Source organism: Cnephaeus nilssonii, assembly GCF_951640355.1.
Source record: "Cnephaeus nilssonii genome assembly, chromosome: 18".
In the NCBI taxonomy this organism is placed as follows: Eukaryota; Metazoa; Chordata; class Mammalia; order Chiroptera; family Vespertilionidae; genus Cnephaeus; species Cnephaeus nilssonii.
Window position 1 is genome coordinate 40,775,691 of NC_137089.1, and position 24,551 is coordinate 40,800,241.

Here is a 24,551-nt window from a genome sequence, read left to right on the forward strand (position 1 = left end):
CTTTGTTAAAAAAGAAAATGGAAAGGGCTGCGCTTTTACAGCACGGTCTTTGGCATAGTCCGGCTTCCCATCAAAGCCGAGTTCTGTATGAGAAGCCGGATTTGGCTCTGTGGCCGACTTGCAGACTCACTTGGCATCCCAGATGCTTAAGCCACGTTATCTCACTGATTTTTCCAATCATAAAATAAGACTAGTACTCTATGTATGTGAGGCCAAAGGATCTATAATAAAATCCCAGCCTTCAATAATCTATTCCTCTGTCTTCCACTCCAAACATAAGAAAATGAATATGATACGCTGTAGAAAATAAGTAGTGAGTTCACTTCAACTAAATTTGAAAGATGATTTTGGTCAGTTTCAGGCTTTAGCAATAATCTTAGATTCTAAAGATGGTAGAATTTTCATAATTGTTTCAGTCATTGGTGCCAAAGTACCTCATCATGAAAAGTATATTTAAAGGAACTCATTGCTCTTTTTAATTAACTAAAGAATAGATCTTCAAAATAAGTATTTTTAGCAGAGCTATTGGATTATTACAGAATGCTTACTATATCTTAAATAACTTGTGGAAAATTATTTGTGACATTTTGCTTGAAATTAGTTATTTCAGAGTTTGTGGAATAACATAAGAAATGTGAGAGTGTACATATATCTGTATACATTTTTGAAGATTACAGAAAAGGGAGAAAAAAATGCAAGTTTCAAAGCATGGATACCCTAATATGACAACTTACCAACAAATGGACCATGTTGTAGTAATTCTAGTGCAAACAGATGTATTTTGTGTTGCATGGGCCACCTGTTGAATGAGAAGACTATGTGGGAGGTCAAGGCACAAAACCACAGGAGACTTCAGGGTGAGTCCTCAACTGAGTGCCGTGTTTCTTGAAAATTAGCACCTAAATTGTCTTTCTCCTTCGGAGTGTGGCAGTGACGTGTCTCAGGAACTCGGCCACACAATTTTTGAAGGTTTATGAAGCATTAAACATGACTTGATAGTATTTAGCCTGTTTACAAACAGACTTTGAGATATTTACCTCACGGTCTATATAAATATAAAACTGTGCACAGCTGGGCAAGAACACTGGTCTACTCGCCGGACTTTTTTCCAAGTTCCTTGACATCGAGGGTTGCCAATTGCTTGCCAGTGGAGAATCTGATTTCTGAAACAATATTTTGAAAATGGTATTTACACCTAAAGCAAACTATAAAAATTCTAATTCACAAAATTTTATGTGTTTTTTTTTTAAAGAATCATCATACATGGAGTTTTGAAGTACATTGTAAATTGAAATTTTTTTAAATGATTGCAAACTGAGTTTCCCTTTGGGTTCTATCGAAACAAGTTACCAGTTATCCCCATTTGAGGTCACTGTATTTGTTACTTGACTTGAGTATATAAAGTGCCACATAAAGGAATGGCTTCCTGTGTCATGTATATTTAAATTGGAGGGGTCTGAACCAAATAATCTCTTGTAATCCTTTCCAACTCTTTGATTCCATAATGAAAAAAAAAATGAGAGAAGTAGAAAGAGTAAAGCCAGATTATTATATTTAAAATCACTGGAACCTCAGCCAGGGTTCAAGGTACTTTATGGATACAAATTAAATTATAAATTCATTTCAAGTCAAAATATGGATGAGGTATTCAGAAAAAGTAATAAGTCTAAATATTAAGTTTCTCTTTCATATGAATTCCTTACCCACTTTATTGTTCATATGGTATACTCAATACAGAGGCTGTTAGGCACAAGTGACTAATAAAAGAAAATTCAAGTTATTAAGACTTAAAACATACTTTGGGAATAATGAATAACTAGAAAGGTCCATATTTTACTTTCTAATCTGTATTTTTACCAGTTCCATCTGACATACTTAAAAACCGTGATCCGTGCCCAGCACGAAGTCTACCCTTCTCTTAGTTACAAATAGCGTTATCAGATTTAACTGATAATTGAGTTATAGGTCTGGCACAGCTTTTCAAGATGGTGAAATATTTTCAAGGGTCAATTCTTTAGGACAATCTGTAGATTTATGACCCTGAAAAGCTGAGCCTACCACTCCTATCTCAATCATGATCTCATGACTACACTAAGCAATGGTTCTGAACCTGCTGCAGGAATGAACCATCTGGGCAGGCTGGGTCAGCGAGCTACAATCCCTGGGCCAAATCCAGTCCACCCCGCACTTTTCTGTAGACATTTTGAAAGTTGATAAAATCAAAATATGAAGTTCAAATTTCAGTGCCCACTAACACTGTAATATTAGAACAAAGCTAGGCTCATCAGTTTACATAGTATGTCTGGCTGCTTTTATGCTATGTTGCAGAGTTGAGTACTTGTGACAGAGAGCATGTGGCCCACCAAGCCAAAAATACCTATCATCTGGCCCCTACAGAAAATACTCACTGATCCCCGACCTAGGAGATTGTTAAAAGTCCACCCCTAAAGGTACAGATTCAGGTGGGGCTCAGAAATCTGCATATTTTAAGTCACCACCCTAAGAGTCATTTAAGTGGTCTTTGGATCAATTGGGTCTTTGGTAGTCACTTAGGAACTGAGCCTGAGCCCCAGAATCCAAATTCGCCCCTTAAGTCCCACAGTGTGAACTGGGCCCTGGACTCTCGAGTGGCCAGGAGGAGAGTCTCCACACTCCCTGTGTTGACTCTCCACAACTCACGCCTCATGTGCTCTGTACTGATCATGTGTTTAGGACACGCAGAGGACAGATCTCTCCAAATGAGTAACAAGACAAGTCCTTCAACCCCTTTCCCTCACTTACCCGTCGGAGTCCAGGCCGTCTCCGGAACAGCGGAGGCTTGCAGAGTTCATGGCTGGAGGCTGACAGTTAACACACACCGTGAACCCCTCTCGCAGGTACTGCATCCATCGCGTCAGAGGGCGGTTTTCCCTGGCGCAGTGGTGAGTCAGTGACTCAGTCTTGAACTCCATGCAGTACCTAGAGCAGAAGAAGGAACCATTTCACTCGTGCTAGAAGTGGCTTAGCCCTATAGAGAGCCTTAGGAAGCCTGTCGTCCCCAAGGGCGCCTGAGAACCTGCACAGGTCCCACACTGGTCAGAGTGCCCGGTGCCGGTTCTCATTCGCTGGAAGGTGACAACTGCCTTGAACCTAGGCTCTTCATCCATGACTGGATTGCCTGGCCACCATGGATCTGCAGAAACCTGGATATTCTGTATCCTGTCTGGCCTGACCAGTAAGCTGTGTATAAAAGCACATTTCAGTGGGAAAATCGCCCTTGATAACTTTGCTGACATTTTAAGGAATTATATTAATTGAACAAGAACTTGCTTGAGCCTGAGAACATGCGAGTCCCAGGAAGGCTTGTCCTTGATGCCCAGGCAAGCACTGGTCCCCCAGACACCCCTAGGACCCTCCCTACACCCCACCCAGCTCACCTGCACAGTCTGGGGTAATGACTGGAGTTTTGACTTGAAGTCAAACATCAAAGTTATACTGGACATCATAGATAAAAGGAAATGGGAAGCCAAGTCGTGTCTGTGACCGAGGTTAGTGTCACCTGACATCACACTTGGAAAACTAACTATGACTAGAATGAGGGCACCAGACATGGGCGAATGTTTCAGAGTCTTGTTCTCAAAAGCAACACAATTTTATAATCTTTTGGGGGAAATAAAGCAGAGTAAAAACCATGAATGTTGCATTTTAGGTCCTAGCTATGCTAAAATGGGCTAGTATTATGAGTTGTAATCGGTTAGATGGAAAGTTTTGGAGTGTCTGCTTCAAAGAAGATCTCTAGCCTGGCAGGCATGGCTCAGTGTTTGAACGACAATCCATGAACCGGGAGGTCACGGTTTAATTCCCAGTCGGGACACATGCCTGGGTTTTGGACTCGATCCCCAGTGGGGGACGTGCAGGAGGCAGCCAATCAATGATTCATCACTGATGTTTCTATCCCTTTCCTTCTCTCTCTCTCTCTGAAATCAATAGAAATATATATGTGTGTATGTATTTATTGATGTTTCTATCCCTTCTCTCTCTCTGAAATCAATAGAAACATATATGTGTGTATGTATTTATTGATGTTTCTATCCCTTTCCTTCTCTCTCTCTCTGAAATCAATAGAAATATATATGTGTGTGTGTGTGTATATGTATGTATTTATTTAAAAGATAATCTTAACGGCAGGTGTCATTCATTTAGGTACCTTAAAGTACTGAGGTAGGAAAGTATGGTGCAGCTCCCATCAACTCCAGACAGCTCAACCCGCCACCTCTTCAATTATATTCGCTAATTAAGTTCTCATAAGAACCCCACGTGGTAGGTATTGACAACCTCGTCTTTCAAGAAAAGGCTGGGGTGGCCGGCAAGCGGCTGTGGGGATTTGAACGTGCAGCCACCTGGTGTCCTACTCTGACAGCAGGAGAGTGGACTCCCGAGTGAGCACAGGTTCCTCCCAGCCTGGGCCATGAGTCCCTAGAAACGCTTGGAGTTCAGGCCTGGGCCAGTTTCAAGTTCCCCAAAGAGGAGGTGCTGGAGTCCATGGTCCCAGAGAGACTAAGGAACAGCCTTTGTGTGACTGACAGTGATATCACCCCATTTTTATATAGCGCGTTTCTGGGGAGTCAGACCTCAGAGACAGATGCAGCTTTAAAGTCCAACAAAAACGGAGGGGACAAGTGCTTTCCCAACTCCGAGGTAGAGTCCTTTTTACCCAAAGGCACTCATCAAGTAACAGGAAACGCGAGCACACCACGTTGACTTTTGTGGGCTGACGACCATACAAGTGAAAAGACAAGTTTAAAGAAAATCACATTACCCGGCATCCTGTGTGTCTGTAGACCACTGCGGGGAGGCAACTTGTCTTGTTCTCTCCTTGTTGAATGCAGAGGTAGTTATGAAGGCAGGGACTGGAAAACAGGGTGACGGTGGACGCCTGAGGCCTGCAGTACTCAGGCTGACGCTTCCCAAACCTGTTCTCAAGCCTGTCCACAGCCCTCGTTTCTCAAGCCGGAGGCCTGTGGCACAGCATCGGGGTGGCATGGAGCAGCGTGGTCAGTGTCCCCAGACCCATCTGATAAACATTGGTGGGCACACAGATGAGTAGGGAAGGGGCTGCAGACCTCGGATAAGCAGGCTTGTCTGCAGAACAACACTGAAAGGGAAGGGCCAGTAGGAACAGCCTGGAGGAAATTAAAGAACAAGGAAAAAGTGAGGTAATACAGGGAGGGAATATTTTTACAGATGAAATATAGAGAAGAAATGGGAAAGATCAGAAGAATAAAGTAAAAGAATGAAGGGAGAGAGAGAGAAGACAAAAGAGTGAAAAGGGGTGGGAGGAGGAAAAAAGGACGACCAGAAAGAGGAAATGAGAAAGGGGAAAAAGAAAAGAAGCAAAGGAAGTGTGAGTGCTTCCCACATCTGGTAACTGCAGCCTGGAAGCTTTGCTGCCAACCACATAGCCCAGCTGTGGCGGCCAGGTGCCAGCCAGTGCAGCCTTCTCCCCGTGCCCACCTGAGGAAGGAAGTTCTAAGCGGTCCCCTCCCCGCTGCCCCCACCCTACCCCGACCCTGACGCTCTGGGTGGGAGAAGAGAAAATGAGCCAGGAATTCTTCCCACCTCTGTTCCTTCTGTGATGTTAGCTTATTTGTGTGTCTCCTCCCTATTTCATGTCTAAGCCCAGGGAGGCACCTGCCACTCTAGGAAGCACCTGCAGATAACCTTCGATTCCACTCTGCTGTCAACTCAAGGAGAACTGTGGCCCTTACACGCTCAATCAGTGTGTGTGCAAGGGGCCGATAAGAGAATGAATGAAGTCACCAAATTGCCACCAAGGAGTCCTCCTTCCCCAGGGTTTTCTGTTGTACTGAGGCTTGTAGCTAAAATGCCCAACAGTCCTTCCTCCCTTTCATTTCAGAAACAGGACCAACCCAGGAAGAGTAGACACCGGCTAATGTTGGCTTCTGGGTACCAGCGTCATCTTCAACATGAGCAAAACGGCGGGGGCGCAAAATTGACGCTTCAAGCGTTCATGTTCATTTTACCTGGCACCTTACGGCCACAAGGTGGCAGCCCTATTCTGTTTTAGATTTTCTTAGTGCGGAGTCACTTAAGTTACCAGGGAATGTAACACAAGAGTGGCCTATGCCTGGAAGTCACTTGCCCCCAAGAGCTGGAGGAATTACTGCTGCCTCCTGTGGTTGGTGAGATCTCTCCAGCAGAAAGGCCCCTGCGTCTCGCACAAGCCCCGAGCCCCAGCTGCGTGGCGCTGCTTGCTGCACTAACACTTTCAATTTTTTTCCAAAGAGAACGCAACACGTGTTCTAAACATGACTGTAGCTTTTAAACTTCAAAATCCACAGACAAAGAGAACAAGTGAATGCACATATGTCAGGATCCCTCTTTGTTTCTCTTAGACCTAATTCTCAGAAACACAGGCATCTGAAGGGTTTTCGTTTTCCCACAGGCTGTTTTCACGCCTGTTCTGATGAATGTGTGTGTTTATTTGCTAAGTGAAGGACTGCTTCCTACCAAGCAAACTGTAACAGTTTCAGGGTGTGTTTCTTTACTCCAAGCATCTACTTGATCTCCTAATTTGCGCTGCATACATTACCACAAAAGTCCAAAGGCACAGGCACTAATGCGTAGCTCAGGATCAGTGAGGCTAGGACATGGAGGGCAAGGCTAGGACTCCAATTTCTGGTATAAAATCCCAAGAACAGTTTCAGCATGATAAAAATAAAAGCTGACAAGGACGCACTGCTAAGTTTCTGGGCACAAGGCGAGGCACTTTTCCTGGGTTAACTCATTTGATTCTCAGCACCCTCTGAGATAGATCCTAGTCGTTCCCCATTTCACAGATGAAATCGTGGCGCAGAGAAGGGAAGAAATGTGTTCGAGGTCCCTGTTTAAACAGGGCGGTGCCAGGCCCTGATTCCAAACCACACTCCTCATCTTCAAGGTCTCTGTTATAATGCAGATCACAGGTTTCACTATCATAAAGCCTATTTCCCATGAAGTATTTACATTCTGCTTTATTTTCCCTTTCTGTCCCTGATCACTGTCTGTACTGGGAAGTGACCTAAGGGAGGAAAGGGGAAATGTTAGCCCTTACACTCTGAGACCCCTTGGGCCAGGGAGGGGTGGGGGCTGTGGCCCAGGAGCTGGGGGTGGCTCCTGGTGGGCACCGATGGACGTCTGTCGTGGGATGACATGCTGGATGTCCGTAACCTCCGTGTTTAGGAAGAGCTCTCACCTTTAGTGTCATGTCACCAGTCTACACGAAGGCTTTGTAAAGAGCTGTTCCAGGGGGTTTTCTCATCACAGAACTGAGGCTGCCCTGGCTGGTATGGCTCAGCTGGGCATCATCCCATGCACCCACCAGAGGTGGCCAGTTCGATTCCCGGTCAGGGCACATGCCCAGGTTGGGTTCTTGATCTCCAGTAGGGAGCATGCAAGAGGCAGCTGGCATGTTTCTCTTTTTTCCTCTCCCTCTCGCTCTAAAAATCAATAAAAAGACCCACTACCATGGTCAGTGCCAAGCCCCTGTGGACAGGACCCATGATAAACGCTGGCCAGTAACCCTGGATGCTGGACCCTGTGTCCTGTGTGTCCTGCCCCCTCGGCCCAACTGACAGGGTGCCTCCCTCCCCTCCCAGGAGTCCTCAGTAAGCAGACCAGGAGCCAGGTCGCCTGCAGGTCTCTGAACCAGCACCATAATCTGCCCCACAAATCTAACTGTCATTACTGAAGAGTGGTAAGTAATTTAGAAATCACTTTTGCCTCCAGTCCCACTTCTGCTTAGGCGTGGAAGTCCGTTGCTGGGTGCCCAGAACAAAGACTCAACACGAGTTCCTCCTCCTCCTCTGGCCTTCCTGGCAACAACATTAGAACGTAACAGGTTCTTTGTGACCAGGCTCTTTGGCCAACGTTCCTGGCATCTCACCAGCCTACCGTTGTTGGCTTTTACAACAACTTCCACTTCCAATAGCGTGGCCCGGCACATACTCCCTTTGAACGTGAAAGTAAATTAAATTTGCTCCGAGAATTCCATAAAGCCCTCAAACACAGTGGGGTATCATGGCAGCAGGCTCAGAACCCCTGGTCTATAGATTTCGGGTGAAAACAGAATAGAAAGAAAATTTGGCCAATGACACGGGCCCGGAAGCACACAGTTTCACATGCACGTTCACCTCCCTGCAGGAGGAAAACACACATACGGAGCTGTGTGTGAGCAACGGATACGATCGTGTGGCGTTTGGGGTTGCTTTTATGATAAACATGGAGTCAAAATATGCACTGAATGAAACAGGGAAAATGCAATAGCTACTTGATCATAAGAGCGTGTCAGCGATTATGTATTCACTGGCCTCACAGGGCCTTTATATTTCTACTTAGTGCTAAAAAGAATCTGTAGTTGCAATTTCAACTCTAACGATAACAGTCAACAGCAAAACAATACCAAGTGTAGGGGCTGGGAGAGCACAGGATTTAGAGCCACGAGACCCAGGTTTGAATTCTGGTGGCCCTTTGCCGATGCTGTCACCTCTCCCAGCTCCCGTGTCCTGTGCAAACCAAGGATAATGACAGGCAGGACAGTGACCTCCCCAAAGATGTCCCTGCCCTGATCCCCAGCACCTGTGCATACAGCAGGCTCCAGCACAATGAGGAATAAGGATCCTAAATAGGGAGATGATCCTGAATTGTCCAGGGAGGTGGGCCCGTGTAATCACAGGGGTCCTTAAAAGTGGAAGAAAGAGTCAAAAGAGAGGAGCGCTGTTGCTGTGGAGATGAAGGAGGGTGGGGAAAGGAACGTGGACGATGGGAAAGGCACACCTTGTGTAGCCCAGTGAGGCCCCGTCTGCCTTCTGACTACAGTAACCAAAGATGATGCATTTCTGCTGCTTAAGTCACCAAGTTTGTGGCGCTTTCGTCTCTAACTTTCTGCGGCATTGACAAAGGTGATCCAGCCACGCACCGGGCGGTTTTCTCTAACGTCTCCTCCCAGGGCCTTGCCATTCGGTGAGGCTGAGAAGTTCCCAGTTCACCACGTCCTGCCCCCAGTGGGTGAGTAGTTCTCCCCTCCATCTCTCTCTCAGCAAGAAGAACCGAGCCCCACCTCCTACGTCCTGCTTGCAGATCCCCTCAGCTAAGAACCCAAGTTCATCGCTTACAAGTTGTGCTTTCCACAGAACTGCAGGTCACAGTCCCACTGAGCTTCCTGCCCCTGATGGCAGGCACCCCTTTCCACCAGGAAACGGTCCCAACCCCCAGCCTCAGAAAGCAACCCAGCTCGAGCCTGGTTGGACCATTACCGCACTGCAGAGATCAAGGTGCGTTACTGTAAGCCACTGCATCAGTGGTAATCCATTTCAGCCGAGGCAGAACACTCATTCCCTCTTACAGGGCCGCTTTGGAGACAGGATCAATACTGGCTGCAAACGCTCTTTGCCACGCAATTGGGAGGGGTCATTGCGCCACGTGACAAGGGCTGCCCTGCGAACCCGAGGTCTGGGACGGGCGGGAAGGACACCCACCCGGGTGACCACGCAGCAGGGCTGAGCTGCAGGTAGAGGTGAGCGTGCCCTCCCCACGCTCCCTCACCAACCTGCACGCCCATTGGTTGTGCCACTCACCACTCGAGCTCTAACTGCCTGTGATGTAGCTGTCACTCAAGTTTGCACCTCCACACCCAGCCCAGCACTCAGGGAGTCTTAGTAAAACGTAAATGAAGGCACCGGAGTGGGGGAGGGGGGGTGAAACTGGGCCTGGGGGTGAGGAGGTTGAAGACTCCACCCCCTTGGCTTTTCACATCATCATCTCATTTCCCTATTGTGTTCCCCAACAGTCCATCATTTTCCAATGGGATTTCCCCAGAACACCTGTGACTTAGTGAGATGCCCCTTGAGGAAAAGGGTCATTTAATCAAGTAAGGTGGGAAAATCCCTCATCACCTCCCTCTGTGGGATGAAAATGCATTTAGCATAATAAAGAGAGGTTCTTTGGTAGAGAAAATAGTCTGATTCACCCCACGTTCCCCTGACGAGGCCCCTTCTTTGCACTTTGGGGAATCCTGCCGTCAGGAAAGTGTCATCTACCCATCCAGCTTCGAGGCAGAGGCCTGAGGGAGCCGTGGACCCATGCTTGGGCCCGAGCTGTGGTCCTTGAACTTGGGTGAGCCAAGCCATCCCCTTGAGGCCTCCCTGCAACACAGGGCCGGGCCCAGCCCCAGTGACTGTGGGTCTGGGTGGGGCCGAGGAACCGCATTTCCAACAACTTCCCAGGTGAGGCCGAGGCCCAGGACCACACTGTAGGAACCACCGGTCTGGAATATTGGAAGTGTCCTGTCCACCAGCTGGTCAGGATCATCAATCAATTCCAAGGCATCCCAATAGGAAAGTGAATGTTGGAGACATTCCACATTCAAAATGTGGGGGAAATCAGACCATTTTCTCTACCCAAGAACCTCTCTATTGTGCTAAGTGCATTTTCATCCACAAGAGGTAAAGGAATGGAGCACTGCTTTCCCGACAGGTTTTTAAACCGCTCACGCCCGCGAACAGCTTCCTCCTCAGCCTTTCCTGCAGAGTAATGGGGGGATGTGGCTCGGTCCTGTTTGGTTTCTGCGAGCACCAAACGACTTCCCTGTGCCCATGGCAGGCCTCCCCTTCCCCCCTCCCGCCCCCACCCCCCACCCTTCTCTTCCCCACGACCAGGGCGATCTTTGCAAATCAAGACCTGCTCACACCGGCTCCTGGAGAAAACACCCTCGTGGTTTTCCAAGGCTTTTACGATAAAGACCAGAATCCTAACCGGGGCGCTCTGAGGCCCTGCATTGGGGGGAAAGGGTGTTCTCCTCTGTCCCCCACACCCAGGCCTTCCTTTGGCTTCTACAACGGGGCCTCTAGTACTTCCCTGTGTGACATAAATGAGCCCTCGGTGGTTCACTCCCCCAAGGCAGGCTGAAACCTGAGAGCTCCAGAGCCGACTGGCACCAAACTCAAAATTTTATGCATCCAATTGTTTTAAAAATAGCCAAACAAGCAGATTTTTCGCCACTTAGGCCCAGCCTGGTTTGCAGACCCTGTGAAACTACACCCAGCCTCCGCAGGCCACTGAGAAGCTAACACCTTGTGGTTATAAGGCCCCAAGCTGTCGTGGCCCTTGCCCTTGGCCGCTCTGTGGCCCGAGACTCCGGCCCAGCTGCTCCAATGACATGACTAGACACAAGCCCCGGCAGATCCCTCCCCTTCCCCTGAGGATGGTGGCCCCACACCACAGCCTCTGGGCATGGGTCCCTGCCTCGAAGCCCTGCCCCAGGACCGCCCGCCAAGCTTGTGTGTCCTGCCTCTCATGGTCACGTTTTCCCTAGATCGCCCGACCTCTCCAAGCCCTTCCACCTGGCTCTCTGGTTCCCCACTCTGGCCTCCCAGCCTCACCCCCAATCCTCAGGGACGCCCCTCCCTTCCCACCTCCATGGCTCCCCTAACCCCCAACACCAGGGGCAATCAGCTTAACACTCTGGAGGCCCACACCTCCCTTGCTCTCGATCCCTACCAGCTGGGCCAAACTACAGCTGTGATTTTCAGAGAGCAGTCTCCCGGGATGAGCCGGTGCTCACCTCCGCCTCCCCCTGGACAGTGATGTACCTACACGACAGCGGGCTCCTGGTCACCGTTTCTCGCCACCGAAACCCTGGCCCCGCCAGTGCCCACGTCCGCAGACTCTCGGGGAATGTTCGTGTGCGGAGTGGAAAGAGGAACACAATGGTTTAACGAGGAGGATGCTGACCTGAAATTTTCCAAGTTCCTATGAAAAACATACGGTCTCCGCTCCCCTGAGAGTCGGTGCTTTGCTCCGGCAGGTTCCATCCGGACCCAAACACGGGCACTGGCCTATCTGCCTGTCTCTCTGTGAGCTTCATGCGGCTCTGACTCACCAAGGGGCCCTGGCCCCTCCACAACCACAATGCTCTTTCAAACCACAAATCTGATCACATCAGCTCCAAACTAGCTGGCCCCAGAGGAGAGGCAGGTGTGCCCAAGAGAAGACTAGTAACTCGGCCATCGGTTAGCGATGAATCAGGTTTCCACTCTTTTCGCGTGCATGCGCGTGCCTGCTGGAGATTAACAGGAACGAGTGCAAGGTGAAATGGACTTATCCCCACGGCACACTCTCTCCCCTGCGTGAAATATCCTCACCTCACGTCCTCGGCCACCCGCTGGCCTGAGTTTGCTAAAAACCAGAGTCCAAGCCCCAGGAGAAGGGGCCACGGCTGGGCTATAAACACACGAGGAAACAGCAGGGCGGGGGCTGGAACAGGGATGCAGCTGGCCGGTAACCCCACCAAGCATTTCCTGCACTTCATCCTATCTGCTCCCCGCGGCCCGGCCCAGTCCCCTGACCCTTCCCCTGCCCGGCACCTGGCCCTGCAGGGCACCCGGCGAGGGAAGTCACCCAGGACGTTAGTTACCGAAGGCGCGGCCGCAGTCCTGGCCCCGCCGCGTCGAGTACTCCAGGCAGCCGGCTCGCTCCTCCAGGGCCGGGCAGGGCGCGCCGCCGTTCAGGGGCTCCTGCTGCACCGGGCGCCTCCGCACGCGGGCCCCCGGCCTGCACTGGTCCGAGCAGCCGCTCCAGGGGCTCCACTCCCCCACGATGCACGGGCGAGCTGCAAAGACATCGGGGCACGGTCACTGGGGAGCCCAGCCCGCCACGCTGCTCCCACCCAGCTCAGAGAGGCGGCCCCACGGGAATGTGCGTTGGCTGGGCCGGCCATGGGGAGGAGCAGGCTCAGCTGGGCCCAGGTGACCTTGACTCCCTGCCCTGATGGTTAACTGATAACCGGTGACCTCGCAGAGGCAGGCGCAGGTTCGGGGATCCGGAAGGTGGGTCTGAGCCAGGGACACACCTGAGTAAAGAAAGGAGGCCTCCGGGGACTTCCTCATACTCCCCGGGCTTAGATCAGATCTTTGCTTGGGTCTTAACTTTATTCTTGATTTTAACTTTTTCCTCCCCTCGCCAGTCCTTTTTTATTGTAACAGTAACACATACTCATTATAGTCATCGTAAAGGGAAAAACCAAAGTATACACAAGCAGTTTCACATCACCCACCAAGGAGCCCATCACCTGCCCCGGGAATTTCAGCCAACGTGTCTGCAGAAGACAAGGCTTAGGGCCACACCCAGGGACCCCTCACTGCGGGCTGCTCCCCCTCCCCCTCCGCGGTTCATGGGCTCGTGAACCCTGAGAGGTGTCCAGCTTAGAGATGAGCCACCAGGGCCCACAGAGGTCAAAGCATCATGGTCACCGGGAAGGGGCAGAGTCAGGGTCAGAATCTGGCTGGAGCGTTAATTCCTGCCCACGACTGTGAAATCCAGGTGGTTGCACAGTTAGCGTTCCCACTGAACATCCTAATCCTACCTAATAATAGACAAATGTGCAAATTGACCGTACCTTCGCTATGCCCACGATTGGCCAGGAGGCGCGGAGGGGCAGGACTCGGGGTGGCTGGGGTGGCCGGGGTGGCCAATTGGGCCAGCGTCTGCGCCATGGCTGTGCTGCGGCACAGAAGGGGCCTCTGGGGCAGCGAGCCCACGTCCCACCGCGGACCATCAAAAGCGGGGGAGCTGGGTGCCTGTCCGCTCCGGCACCAGCGGACAGGCACCCAGCTCCCCCGCGATCGAAAGCGGGGAGCTGTGTGTCCGCTCCGGCACCAGCGGATCCCCTGCCATCAAAAGCGGGGAGCAGGCTGCTAGCAGTGTCCGCGGAGTGTGCTAGGCTTTGTGGGGCAGTGGATATGGCCTGGATGGCAGGTTAGGCCTAGGGGACCCTACACATGCATGATTTAATCATGCACTGGGCCTCTAGTGAGTCTATAAAAGGCCTGTAATGAGGTTTAGAAATGAATTATTTCAGGACTTGAAATCAGATATAAGATACCAAGTGCCAACACTCTTTCTCTCCCACAAAACGTGGCTCACTCTCGCCCTCACCCTCATACTCGCGAGTCTGCAGAGACCTCACCAAGAAAGCCCCCCAGCTTCTCCGAAACCTGGCTTGGACTGCCGCCAGCTCGTACTGGAAAACCCAACTTGCACACTGGAGCTTCGGGTTCATGGCGTTGGGGAGACAAGTCCTTTGGCAGCGAGCACACAGCTACCCCTGACTCGAAAAGGGTCCCACCCAACATCAACACCTGGTAGTGACTCAAAAATTCCAAACTGGTTTAAAATCTTTTTATTCATCATCTAAAAACTCATAGCTACCACATGACTCATAGACCAACCACCTAAAGCAGCAAGAATGAGCCACGCCAGAACTCGTTCCCAATATCCGCCGCGCACAGGATCTCTGGAAACTCAGCAAAGATCGCTTCCTGCTCTTGTCCTCTCCTGTTGACCCCTCCCTTTTTATCTTCAGGATCTCGGGATGAAAATGGCCCAAAAAAAACCCACAAGGTATTTAAAGAGACAGCCGAGCTAGGAGCTGCGTGGAAAGGGCTTCTTCTGTCCTTCATTTTTTCAGTAAATCTCTTGCCACCCAAACAAATCTCTTCATCTCTGAGTCTAGCTAATTCTGCCCTCATGTTTAGACTTGAACAACACTTACTATTACACTTTTTAAAAAATTCACTTGTTGCCCTAGCCAGTTGGCTCAGTGGATAGAGCGTCAGCCTGTGGACTGAAGGGTCCTGGGTTCGATTCCGGTCAAGGGCACATGCCAGGGTTGCGGGCTCCATCCACAGTAGAGGGTGTGCAGGAGGCAGCCAATCAATGATTCTCATCACTGATGTGTGTCTCTCTCTCTCCCTCTCCCTTCTACTCTGAAATATATTTATCTATCATATATATATATATATATATATATATATATATGTGTGTGTGTGTGTGTGTGTGTATGTGTATGTATATGTGTGTGTGTATATATATATATATATATATATATATATATATATATATATATTCCACTTGTTTCAAATATGAACATTTGGACATGACAGAAGTGAGTAATATGGCCTTGGGCAACACTCCATCCATGTGGTAGAAGATGGCATTGGGGAGTTGTATGGCTGAAATCAGTCTCTCAGTGTTTCTTCAACATTTGTGTCTCATGCCCAATGTCTATTATTTTATCCAGTTTGACCCACAGTGAAAATCCTCAAAGCACAAAATGACGGAATCAGTCCTTGGCAAAATGCTATGGGCTGCTGTGTTTCCGATAAAGAGAATCCGAGCACTCTGGGGCCCAGAACAGCATCTCGGTGGCCGGGTGGTAAGACAAAAGGAAACATGTTTCCATAGAATGACCGAGTTCACCAAGGCTGCTCCACAGAACATTCTGAGTTGGAAGATTAATCTGAGGTACTTGTTCCTGTTCTTCACACACAAGTCTATTCTTGATTAACTTGTGAACTTCTGATGATTTGGACCGGAAGGCGTCATAGATCACAAGCGATCTCTGGTCAGGGAGGTCAGGGGAAGTGCGGAAACTTCTGAGATTTAGTACCAGGAGCCATATATTAGACCGCGGGACACCATTTCCTGCTGAACTGCCCCATGAGTCCCCTTCCCTCTCAGCGTATCTGACTTACATCTACAAACAGCAAATCGAAGTCGCTGGGGAGTGAGACAATGGAAAGATCCAGAGTGTGAGGAGTTACCGGGCCTTCCAGCTAGTCCCCCTCCTCACAAGCTTTCTGGTTGTCAGATGTCCCTGCCACGGCACAAAACTCTGACTTTCTCAATTATTGGGGTGACTGGGGTCCAACAGACTGTTGCCCCGTGAGCAATCGGGACCATCACAGCTCCCTGATGTCTCCATGTGAGGGTATGACATCATGCCACTCACTTTAGGGGACAGAAGCCTGGATTTAATGGGTGCCAGGAAGCTGGGCAAGCCCTTTCTTTGTTCTTTGTTTAAACTCACTGGACTATTCAGGTGGCGTTTCCCCAGAAGCCGATGGGACACGTGGATGTGAATGCCAGTCATTTATTTGGGAGGTGACCCCAGGAAGCATAACAAGGGAACAAAAGGGCAGAGATAGCGAGGCTGGCACCCACGTTCCTGCGTTAGGCCCGGGGGCACCGCTGGCCCTCAGCGCGCTGGGAAGGGAGCCGGTGGGAAGGTCCGGAGCAGGAGTTTGCTTCCTGATGCACCAGCCCGTCCCCCTCCTCAAGAGCTTCCTGGTTGTCAGATGTCCTGCCGCGGCCACAGGGAGGAAGGCCCAGAACGGAAAGGTCATGTATTTCAGAAACACATCTGTGCACACGAGAAGGCACATTGCATATGTCCTATCAGGGTATCCAGTCATGGCCACGTCCAGTGACCTGAAAGAGAGTCACTCATCTTCCACGAATGAATGAATGAATGAATGAATGAATGAATGAATAGATGGCTTTGTAAACTTCCTCAGTGGTTTGCCATTGAATTGAAATGAAATTCAAACCCCTTGCGGTTTGTGACCGGCCTGTGCCTGCCCCTCCACTCCCACCTGGATCCCCAGCCCACCCCCCACTGCCTCTGTGCCAAGCTCCAGCCACGCCAGCCTCCTGACCCCTGGAAGACACCAAACTCTTTCACACGCTGGAGCTTCGCTCTGCCAGGAATGTTCCTCCCACACTGGGCACGGCTGGGTTCGGCTCATCCTTTAGGCCCCGGATGAATTATTTCTCCTTCAGGGAGTCCTTCTCGGGCCAGCTGAGCTAAGTCCTTCCCAGCCCCCTACACACACCCCTCAAAATTATTTCCTCTCTGAGCTCTGTGCTCTTTGCTTTCCAGCATCTCCATAGTTCATAATTACATATTTATATACTACAGTTGTTTATTGTTGTTGAGTTTTTCTCTTCATGCCTAGTGCTTGGCACTTAGGAAGTACTCAAAAAATATTTGCTGAGGGAGGGAAGGAAGGAAGGAAGGAAGGAAGGAAGGAAGGAAGGAAGGAAGGAAGGAAGGAAGGAAGGAAGGAAGGCAGGCACTGGGCAAGTTCCTCCTCCTTCCTAATGATGTTCTCCCCTGAAGCAGACTCTGCTCTGCTCCTATCATTAGTTAGAAGCCAAAGCACTGACAGAGACCCAGAGTGGGAAGGACAGGAGAAACTTCCAGAGCCCAAAACACGGGATTCTGAACCTGGCAGTGGTGGCCGGGGGCGGGGGCAGGGGGGGCGGCGCTGGAAGGAGCAGTGTTCTCTGTGCCTTCAGGTTAGGGAGGTCCCGGCTTGTCCTGGCAGCCACACATTCTTTTAATCCTTTTTCATCCATTTCTGTCTCCTGCCAGGACCACATGTTGAATGTAACAAGCTTCTTTAATTTTATTATCTGTGGTGTGAAGTGGTTTTTCCTTTTATCTGAGCCAAACTTCCCTCACTCAAGAATTTCAGAATATGGTGCAAAAAAAAATACGCTATCTCCTCTGTGGCCCTCGTGGACTTCCTGTTTCAGCAGGCCCCTGCCCTCCAGCACGGACCTTCGGGTTGATGACTCCAGCTTTTGGACCCAATGTTTACAGACACTCGCGCCCTCAGAATGACCACTGGACCTTCGCTAGGTCCATCACAGCCTCGGAGAGTGTGGCAGCCAGAACTAGACACTATTCTCAGTCTTTAGATCCCAAAGGGTAATCTGAAAAATCTTTTTCTCTAATGCTTTTCTTTTTTTTCTTTTTAAAATTGATTTCAGAGAGGAAGGGAGAGGGAGAGAGAGGAAGAGAGAGAGAGAACCATCAATGAGAGAGAATCATTGATCAGCTGCCTCCTGCACGCCCCACACTGGGGATCAAGCCTGCAAACTTGGCACGTGCCCTGACCGGGAATTGAACTGTGACCTCCTGATTCATAAGTCGACGCTCAACTACTGAGCCACACCAGCCGGGCTCTAATGCTTTTCTTGATGCCAAATACACACACACACCCACATACACACACACATACACAGCAACCTGAGCTGACAGTCAGCAGCCTTCATATCATAAATACATTTGGATTTGGATTATTTTAAAAAATATATATTTTCTTGATTTTAGAGAAGAAGGGAGAGGGAGAGAGTGATAGACACATCAATGATGAGAGAGAATCATTGATTGGCTGCCTCCTGCACTCCCCCTTACTGGGGGATCAAGCCCGCAACCCAGGCATGTGCCCTTGGCCGGAATCGAACCTGGGACCCTTCAGTCCGCAGGCCAACACTCTATCCACTGAGCCAAACCAGCTAGGGTGGATTATTTTTTTAATGGAAGGCCTTGCTTGTATTCTCATGTAGCTGTGTCTCCGCGGTCAATCACCGACACTCAGACATTCCCCTCGGTAATCCGGCCCTGCCTGCTTGGCTCTCTGCCAACCTCGAAGTTGAAGGCCACCCACGACCAAGTGCCTTCTCCCTCGCATTGTTAAGTGCAGAGAGTCCTACTCATTCCTAAGGAAGTGTTCTTTTTACACTTTGCCCACAGCGTGGCTTTTGCTCGCTGACATTCTGTGGAAGAAAATGAGAGCGCCTTGATACACCCCCCCCCCCCAGGGTGACACAACTTTAAACGGTCGTTATCTGCCTTTATCTGTCTCCATTCTCCATTTGTATGTCCTTTTCTGTGGAACCTCATCAGAATTGCTCTGACGGTCACATGAGACCACACTGTCCAACTGACTATGTACCCCTCGAAAAAGCTCCAATAAAACGATCAATATCGCTTTCTCCTGCAGAAACCACGTTACCCAGCCCCTGTAGGGTTGGGGTTTTTCCTTTCGACACATTGACTGGACAAGTGCCTGAAATGCTAGCAAGACAATGAAATGGGCTGCCTCATTAGGAAGGTGGGATTTTAGGCACCATGTAAACCCAGAAAAAAAAAAAGGGGGATGCAAATGAACAAGACAATGATGCTGTTTCTGGGTGAGTTGTTTTCTTATCCGGCGCATTTCTATATTTTCCGAATTGTGTGCAACATGTATTTTGTAGTCAAGGAAGAAAAATGTTATTTTTAAAAGGGCATGTGGGTACACCCCACCGGCAGTGCCTGGGAAGCCACAGATGACGTCAAAACATGTGGGATGGTGGCTCGCATGTTTTGACAAATGTTACAGAGCCCCGAGACAGCCATCAGGGAACTGTCAGCGGGGCGGGACACGCTCCTGCCCTGGGGAGCCCACGTCGCTGGGGAGGGAAGGCTCACTCCTCCGCCAGGACCTGCAGGGCCTAACCTGCGAGCACCCAGCTTCTAGAAAAGCCTCATTTCTCTGAGGCACAGAAACATGATGCTTAACCGTGCGGGCTCTGGAGCCAGAGTCCCTGGGTTCGATCCCCTTGACTTACCAGTGGTGTGATTGTGGCCAAATTGCCTACCCTCTGGCCTCCCGGTTCCCTGAATGCCTTGTCCGTAAAAGAGACCAACATGAGGAATACGGGCATACCTTGTGGTACTGCATTTCACTTTATTGCGCTTCATAGCCATTGGCTTTGTTTAATTCAGGGGTCCTCAAACTTTTTAAACAGGGGGCCAGTTCACTGTCCCTCAGACCGTTGGAGGGCCGGACTATAGTTAAAAAAAAACAACTATGAACAAATTCCTATGCACACTGCACATATCTTATTTTGAAGTAAAAAAAACAAAACGGCAAAAACACCCGCATGTGGCCCGCGGGCCGTAGTTTGAGGACGCCTGGTTTAACTGAAGGCAAGACCACCCACCCGCAAAGAGATCAGGACTCGCTCTATTGCGGTGGTCTGGAACCAACCGGCAATATCTCCGAGGTATGCCTGTAACCTGGGCGGGTGTGAGCCCTAAGGCAGTGCCCGCCGGAGGGCCTGGCACAGAGTAGAGGCTGGGTAAGCCTGACAACTTGACCCTCCTGGCGGCACACCCCGGGCTGCAGCCTCGTCCCGCAAGCTGAAGGCCGGTGCCGGGCCCGCAGAGACAAAGCCGGGGAAGCTGCGCCCTGTCCCGCGGCCACTCTGGCTCCAGGAAAGCCTCCACTCTCTAACCCACCCAGGACTGCGACACCCCTCCTTGGGGTGAGTTTCAGAGCCCGTATTTTCAAGTATGTTGCCCCATCTTCCTCCAGATACGACGACGTCAGCAGACCTGGCCAGGTGGTTTCCTACACCCTCTACAGTCTCCGCCCGAGAGGCTGCCCAGCTCTGTCCCCCTCCACGTGGGCTAATTGTTCCTCTTCCCCGAAGCGGCGCATCCAAGATCTAATGCGGCCACTGCTTCTATGACCTTAGGAGGAGGCACTAGCAACCCGGCTGGAGAAGAGACTGGCTGTGCTGAGCCGGAGAGGCAAGCCTTCCCAGGAGTTTGTCCAGCCAGGAAACACAGATCCGTCCCCTCCTCCGCCTGCCTCCTCCCCGCTTCCCTGATCAGGCCAAAGGAGAACTTCTTATCTTTTTTAGGGGGAGGGGTGAAAAGACAGCCTTGGTATTAAAACCCTTGCCATCATCATCATGAGAATTTCTGAGACCGTTTCAGAACATATTTGGGGTGTGGGGGCGGGGAGGGCACAGCTTAGTAATTCTATAGATCCAATAACTTATTTCTATTTAGAAAGAGACATTCCAGTATTTCATCTTTTAGCCACATCTAAAAAACAAAAACACACACCCCACAATGTGTTTATCAGAATGGAAAAGTCAGAAGGAGCAGAAGTAAGGCACGCTGAGTTGGGACACAGTTCCGTGTTCTGTTCACATTTGATGCCATTCCGTCAGTCAAAGAGGCTTCCGCCTGCACGCAGCACCGAGTAAGAAGAGACTCTAAGAGGCGGAATCTCCCCTGTGGGGAGAGAAGCCGGGGCTCTGCCCTGCTGAGCCTGGATTTGCCTGGGAATGAAGAACAGCCACGCACTGGCCCACACAGGCCTGGCTGGTGGCAGCCTGACCTCAGGCGGCCCGGGTGCAGCTCTCCCTCCACCATCCCCTCCTGGAACTCAGTGACCCAGAGCCCCCTACAGTCTCAGCGCCTCAGCTGTGAAACCCGAACGCAGCCCCTCTCCCTTCTCCAGACCCCAGTCAGCTCTGTGCCACCCTTCCTCTCACCCTCAGCTCTGAGGGCTCAGCAGGCTCAGTCCTGCCAAGTGGCCAACTTCCAATTGTTTCTGTTCTCTCCTTCTCTTCCCCAAAACACTGCAGGTGCAGAGAATTTACCAACCAGGAGTCTTTTCGGTCCCCAGCCTTTCCCTACCTGGCTGGATGGCTTTGTGAGTCTTTCCAGAGATGGAATGGTCACCTGGTATTCCTGACTCATAAGTCCCCACTCTGACATGACAGGCTTTAAAAAAAACATTTTTACTTGCTGGACTGAAAGCAAGGGATTTATTTTTGACCAAATAAAGACTCTGAGGATTCTGCAACTGCTCACAGCAGTGTTAGTCCTCACAGGAAGCCAGGTCTCCTCAGGACACTGGCCTTGTCTTTCTCCATCCCTCTCTGTGCCCGAATCGCCACAGCTAACTGTTCCCCGGGCCTGTCCCGTTTGCCAGGGTGGCCGCAGGGCCTTGCCAGGGCCTGGCACAAAAGGCCGACACCCACAGGGAACTGCTGGAATGCTCCCAGAATTCCTTTCCCCTGGAGGAACCTCTCGCTCAGCCTTCAGGACTTGGTTTGCCTGCCACTTCCTCTGGGAAGTCTCCCTTGAACTCCTCTGGTCCTTCGAGTTTTCCTTCTCTATCCTCTAGGTCCCTTATTCTGGCACCAAGCATGTTGCACACGCTTTTCCATTGACTCTGAATGTTTAGGGGGCAGAGCCCGTGCCTTCATCATATTTGTGTCCGGGTCACATGATCTGAACTACAGTAGTTCTGTATTTAGCTTTAAAATGCAGGCAAAGGCCCTAGCCAGTGTGGCTCAGTGGATAGAGCATTGGCCTGCAGACTAAAGGATCTCGGGTTCGATTCCGGTCAGGGGCATGTACCTCGGTTGCAGGCTCCCGGCCCTGGTCGGGAGGGCATTCAGGAGGCAATCAATCGATGTGTCTCTCTCACATCGGTGTTTCTCTGTGTCTCCCTCTCCCTTCCACGCTCTCTAAAAATCAGTGGGGGGAAAATATCCTCGAGTGAGGATTAAAAACAACAACAACAAAACCCCCACAAGAATGAAATGCAGGCAAAGCCGTTGAGGGAGAGGCTTGGTGAGAGGGGCCGCACCTGCGCCAGGCTCCCTGGAGACCCGGGACCCAGGAAGCAGGCGGGGGAGGGTGGGGCTGCGAGGAGGGGCTGGGACGGGGCCCAGGCACTGCCTTTCCCTGACAGCCCACTCCTCTCCTCCCGTTAGTAAAGCAGCCCGGCCTTGGAGCAGGAGGGGGAACCAGCTTATCAAAAGGAAGATCAGCGTCGGTCGGTAAATCATTAGCTTCCCATCAGGGTCAAACAATCTTAATGGTTTTCAACTGTGTTCTTCCCGCAGCGGCTGCTGCTCTCCCTGCGGAGAGGAGCAGAGGGTGCGACCCCACCAGGCGGGCCCTGCAGGCTCCCCTCCCAGGGGGGTGCGAGGACCCCACAACACCCGGCTCCGGGACGCAAACCCTAACGTGTGTGTGGCTGGTGGGCTCCGCGGGGAGCAGGGCTCCTTTCCTTCCAGAGCCGCTGCTCTCAGGTGCACCCTGTTCCCCCGGACCGCACCCCCAGCGCCCCCTTTACCTCTGCATTTCATCACATCAGCGCGCACCGAGCCCACCCGGGGCTGCGCTGCTGTGGGGAGTGTCAGGATGAACAAGACTGGCCCTGAGGGAAAACCAGCAAGATGGAAACGAAATGGGAACCCCGAGACCGGACTCTATCGAGCCTCCCAGATGACACGCGTTCAGGGAGCGGATGGGCCCCTCCTGGGGGAGGCCTGTAGGCGGCACCCAGTGGGCACAGCTGTGCTCCTCCGAGAACTCGAGAACGCGTTCCCAGCGCAAGCCCTTGGCCAGTGGGACCATTCCACATCCCCTCCCTCACCACCCGCACCCACCCTCCGGTCCCGGGGGAGTCTCAGAATGAAAGCGGAGGAACCCGGGCCCAGGGGCACCCCCCTTCCTCGCCCCCCGACCTGCCAGGGCCATCTCTCCAGGCGGGAGGCGGCCCTGCCCCTTCCAGAGTAGAGGGCGCCCGCACCTTCTATCCAGACTCCGGCGGGAGGGGTGTTTGGGGCGGTTAAGTCTGATGCACGGAGCTGGAGGGACCCGGGGTGCGCACCGATGGAGGGGCTGTGCGCCCTGGACGGAGGGAGCTGGGTGGAGGACTCCAGGGTGGAGCTGGTGGAAGGAGCGGGGTGGAAGGAGCTGGGCGCACGTGGATGGAGAGGGCCCGGGCGGCCGGGGTAGAGGGACTGGACCCGCCTGGATGGAAGGGGCTGGGGCTGCGGTCCTGCCTATGGGACCCCGTGCCCCTGGGCTGCGGGCGAGTGGCCGGCGCCCCACCGCGGCCCCGCCACCCACCTGGGCACGCCCTGTCGTAGTCGAAGCAGCAGTCCCCGGCGAGGCGGCAGGCTTGGTCGCAGAAGCAAGTTCCGTAGACCCGGTCGAGCCTCCAGCCGCGGGCGAAGCAGGCGGGGTCCCGGCCGGGGCAGCAGCGCCCCGCCTCGGCGCAGCCGGCCAGGGCCCCGGGCCACAGCCGCGCCAGCGCGCACAGCGCCAGCCACAGGGACCTCATGGCCAGCGCTCCGGGCGCGGACCTCGGAGCAAGTGCCGGCCTCCGAGCGCGGCGGCCCCAGCAGCGCCAGCGGCCGGCGACGCGCACCCGCCCGGCCCTGCCCCGCGCGGCCCCCGCCCCCCGCACCGCCCCTCCCCGCGGGGCGGGGGCCGCGGCTCCGGGCCCAGGTGCGGCGTGTCCTCCCGAGGGCCCCGCGACGGGCTCGCAGCGCCGGCCCCGGCCCGCGGGGAGCGCCTGGGAGCGCGCGGAGAAGCAGGTGCGCGGGATCCCCGCGGCCCGGCAGCCAGGCCCACCTCTCCGGGCCCCGAACTCGGCTTCCCGACGTGGGGACGCGGGAGCGCGGCGCGGTCCCGGTCCGGGCGGGGGACGCGGTGCGCTCCGGGGGCAGCGGGCGGGTCTGGGCAGCGCGCGCGGGGCACCCTGACTTGGCCCAGGGACGCCCGCGCTGTACTTACTCCGGGACGCCGGCCCCTGCGGCCTCAGAGGCCCTCCAAATCGAGATCGGACCAGAGAAGCATCCTTCCTCGCTGCAGCGTGTGATCTGTTTTCCTGCCGAGGAAAATGCCACTTTGCTCCACTGAGGAGGCAACGAATGAATGTGCCGGGAAGGAGACGCCAAACCCGAACGGTGCTCTGCTCTCTGTTCCAGCAGATTTCCCCAAGAAACCCCGTTAATGACCTCAGAAACAACGTCCAGTTAATAAAGCGCCGGCCTGGCCTTACATACACGTTTTCTCCCACCTTTCCTTCCAAATATATTTTCTGCATCTTTTTTGGCTAATCAAAAGTTATCCTGGAAGTTTCATTTCGATTTATGTTCCTAAATCATTTAAACTATGAAGGTTTTTGTGAGAAACCATGAAATTGTATCTATGAATCTAAGAAATCTGATTGGTTTACAGACTACTTTTTCCCTTTCTTATACAAAGACTTCTCAAAGAGGAATTTTTTTGTCTT

The 24,551-nt window shown here is 52.0% G+C and overlaps 1 protein-coding gene across 1 annotated transcript; it reads right to left on the reverse strand.

Annotated features, from left to right (window-relative positions):
• Nucleotides 1-10: 10 nt before the first annotated feature.
• On the reverse strand, nucleotides 11-23,676 carry SBSPON (somatomedin B and thrombospondin type 1 domain containing). The gene is made up of 5 exons (XM_079796215.1): nucleotides 23,381-23,676; nucleotides 12,452-12,646; nucleotides 4,799-4,889; nucleotides 2,782-2,958; nucleotides 11-1,163 (listed from the first exon to the last, which is right to left on the reverse strand). The coding sequence occupies exons 1-5, from the start codon at nucleotides 23,592-23,594 to the stop codon at nucleotides 1,046-1,048; spliced, it is 795 nt and encodes a 264-aa protein (XP_079652341.1). The 5' UTR covers nucleotides 23,595-23,676; the 3' UTR covers nucleotides 11-1,045.
• Between the last annotated feature and the right edge of the window lie 875 nt (nucleotides 23,677-24,551).

Excerpts from the sequence above, each read along its gene's own strand:
- SBSPON (XM_079796215.1), bottom strand. The coding sequence starts at position 23,594 with ATGAGGTCCCTGTGGCTGGCGCTGTGCGCGCTGGCGCGGCTGTGGCCC. Across the intron at positions 4,890-12,451 it reads GGACTGCGGCCGCGCCTTCG|TCCCTGCCTTCATAACTACC; the intron begins GTAACTAACGTC and ends CCTGTTTTCCAG. Across the intron at positions 2,959-4,798 it reads ACAGACACACAGGATGCCGG|GTACTGCATGGAGTTCAAGA; the intron begins GTAATGTGATTT and ends CTTCTGCTCTAG.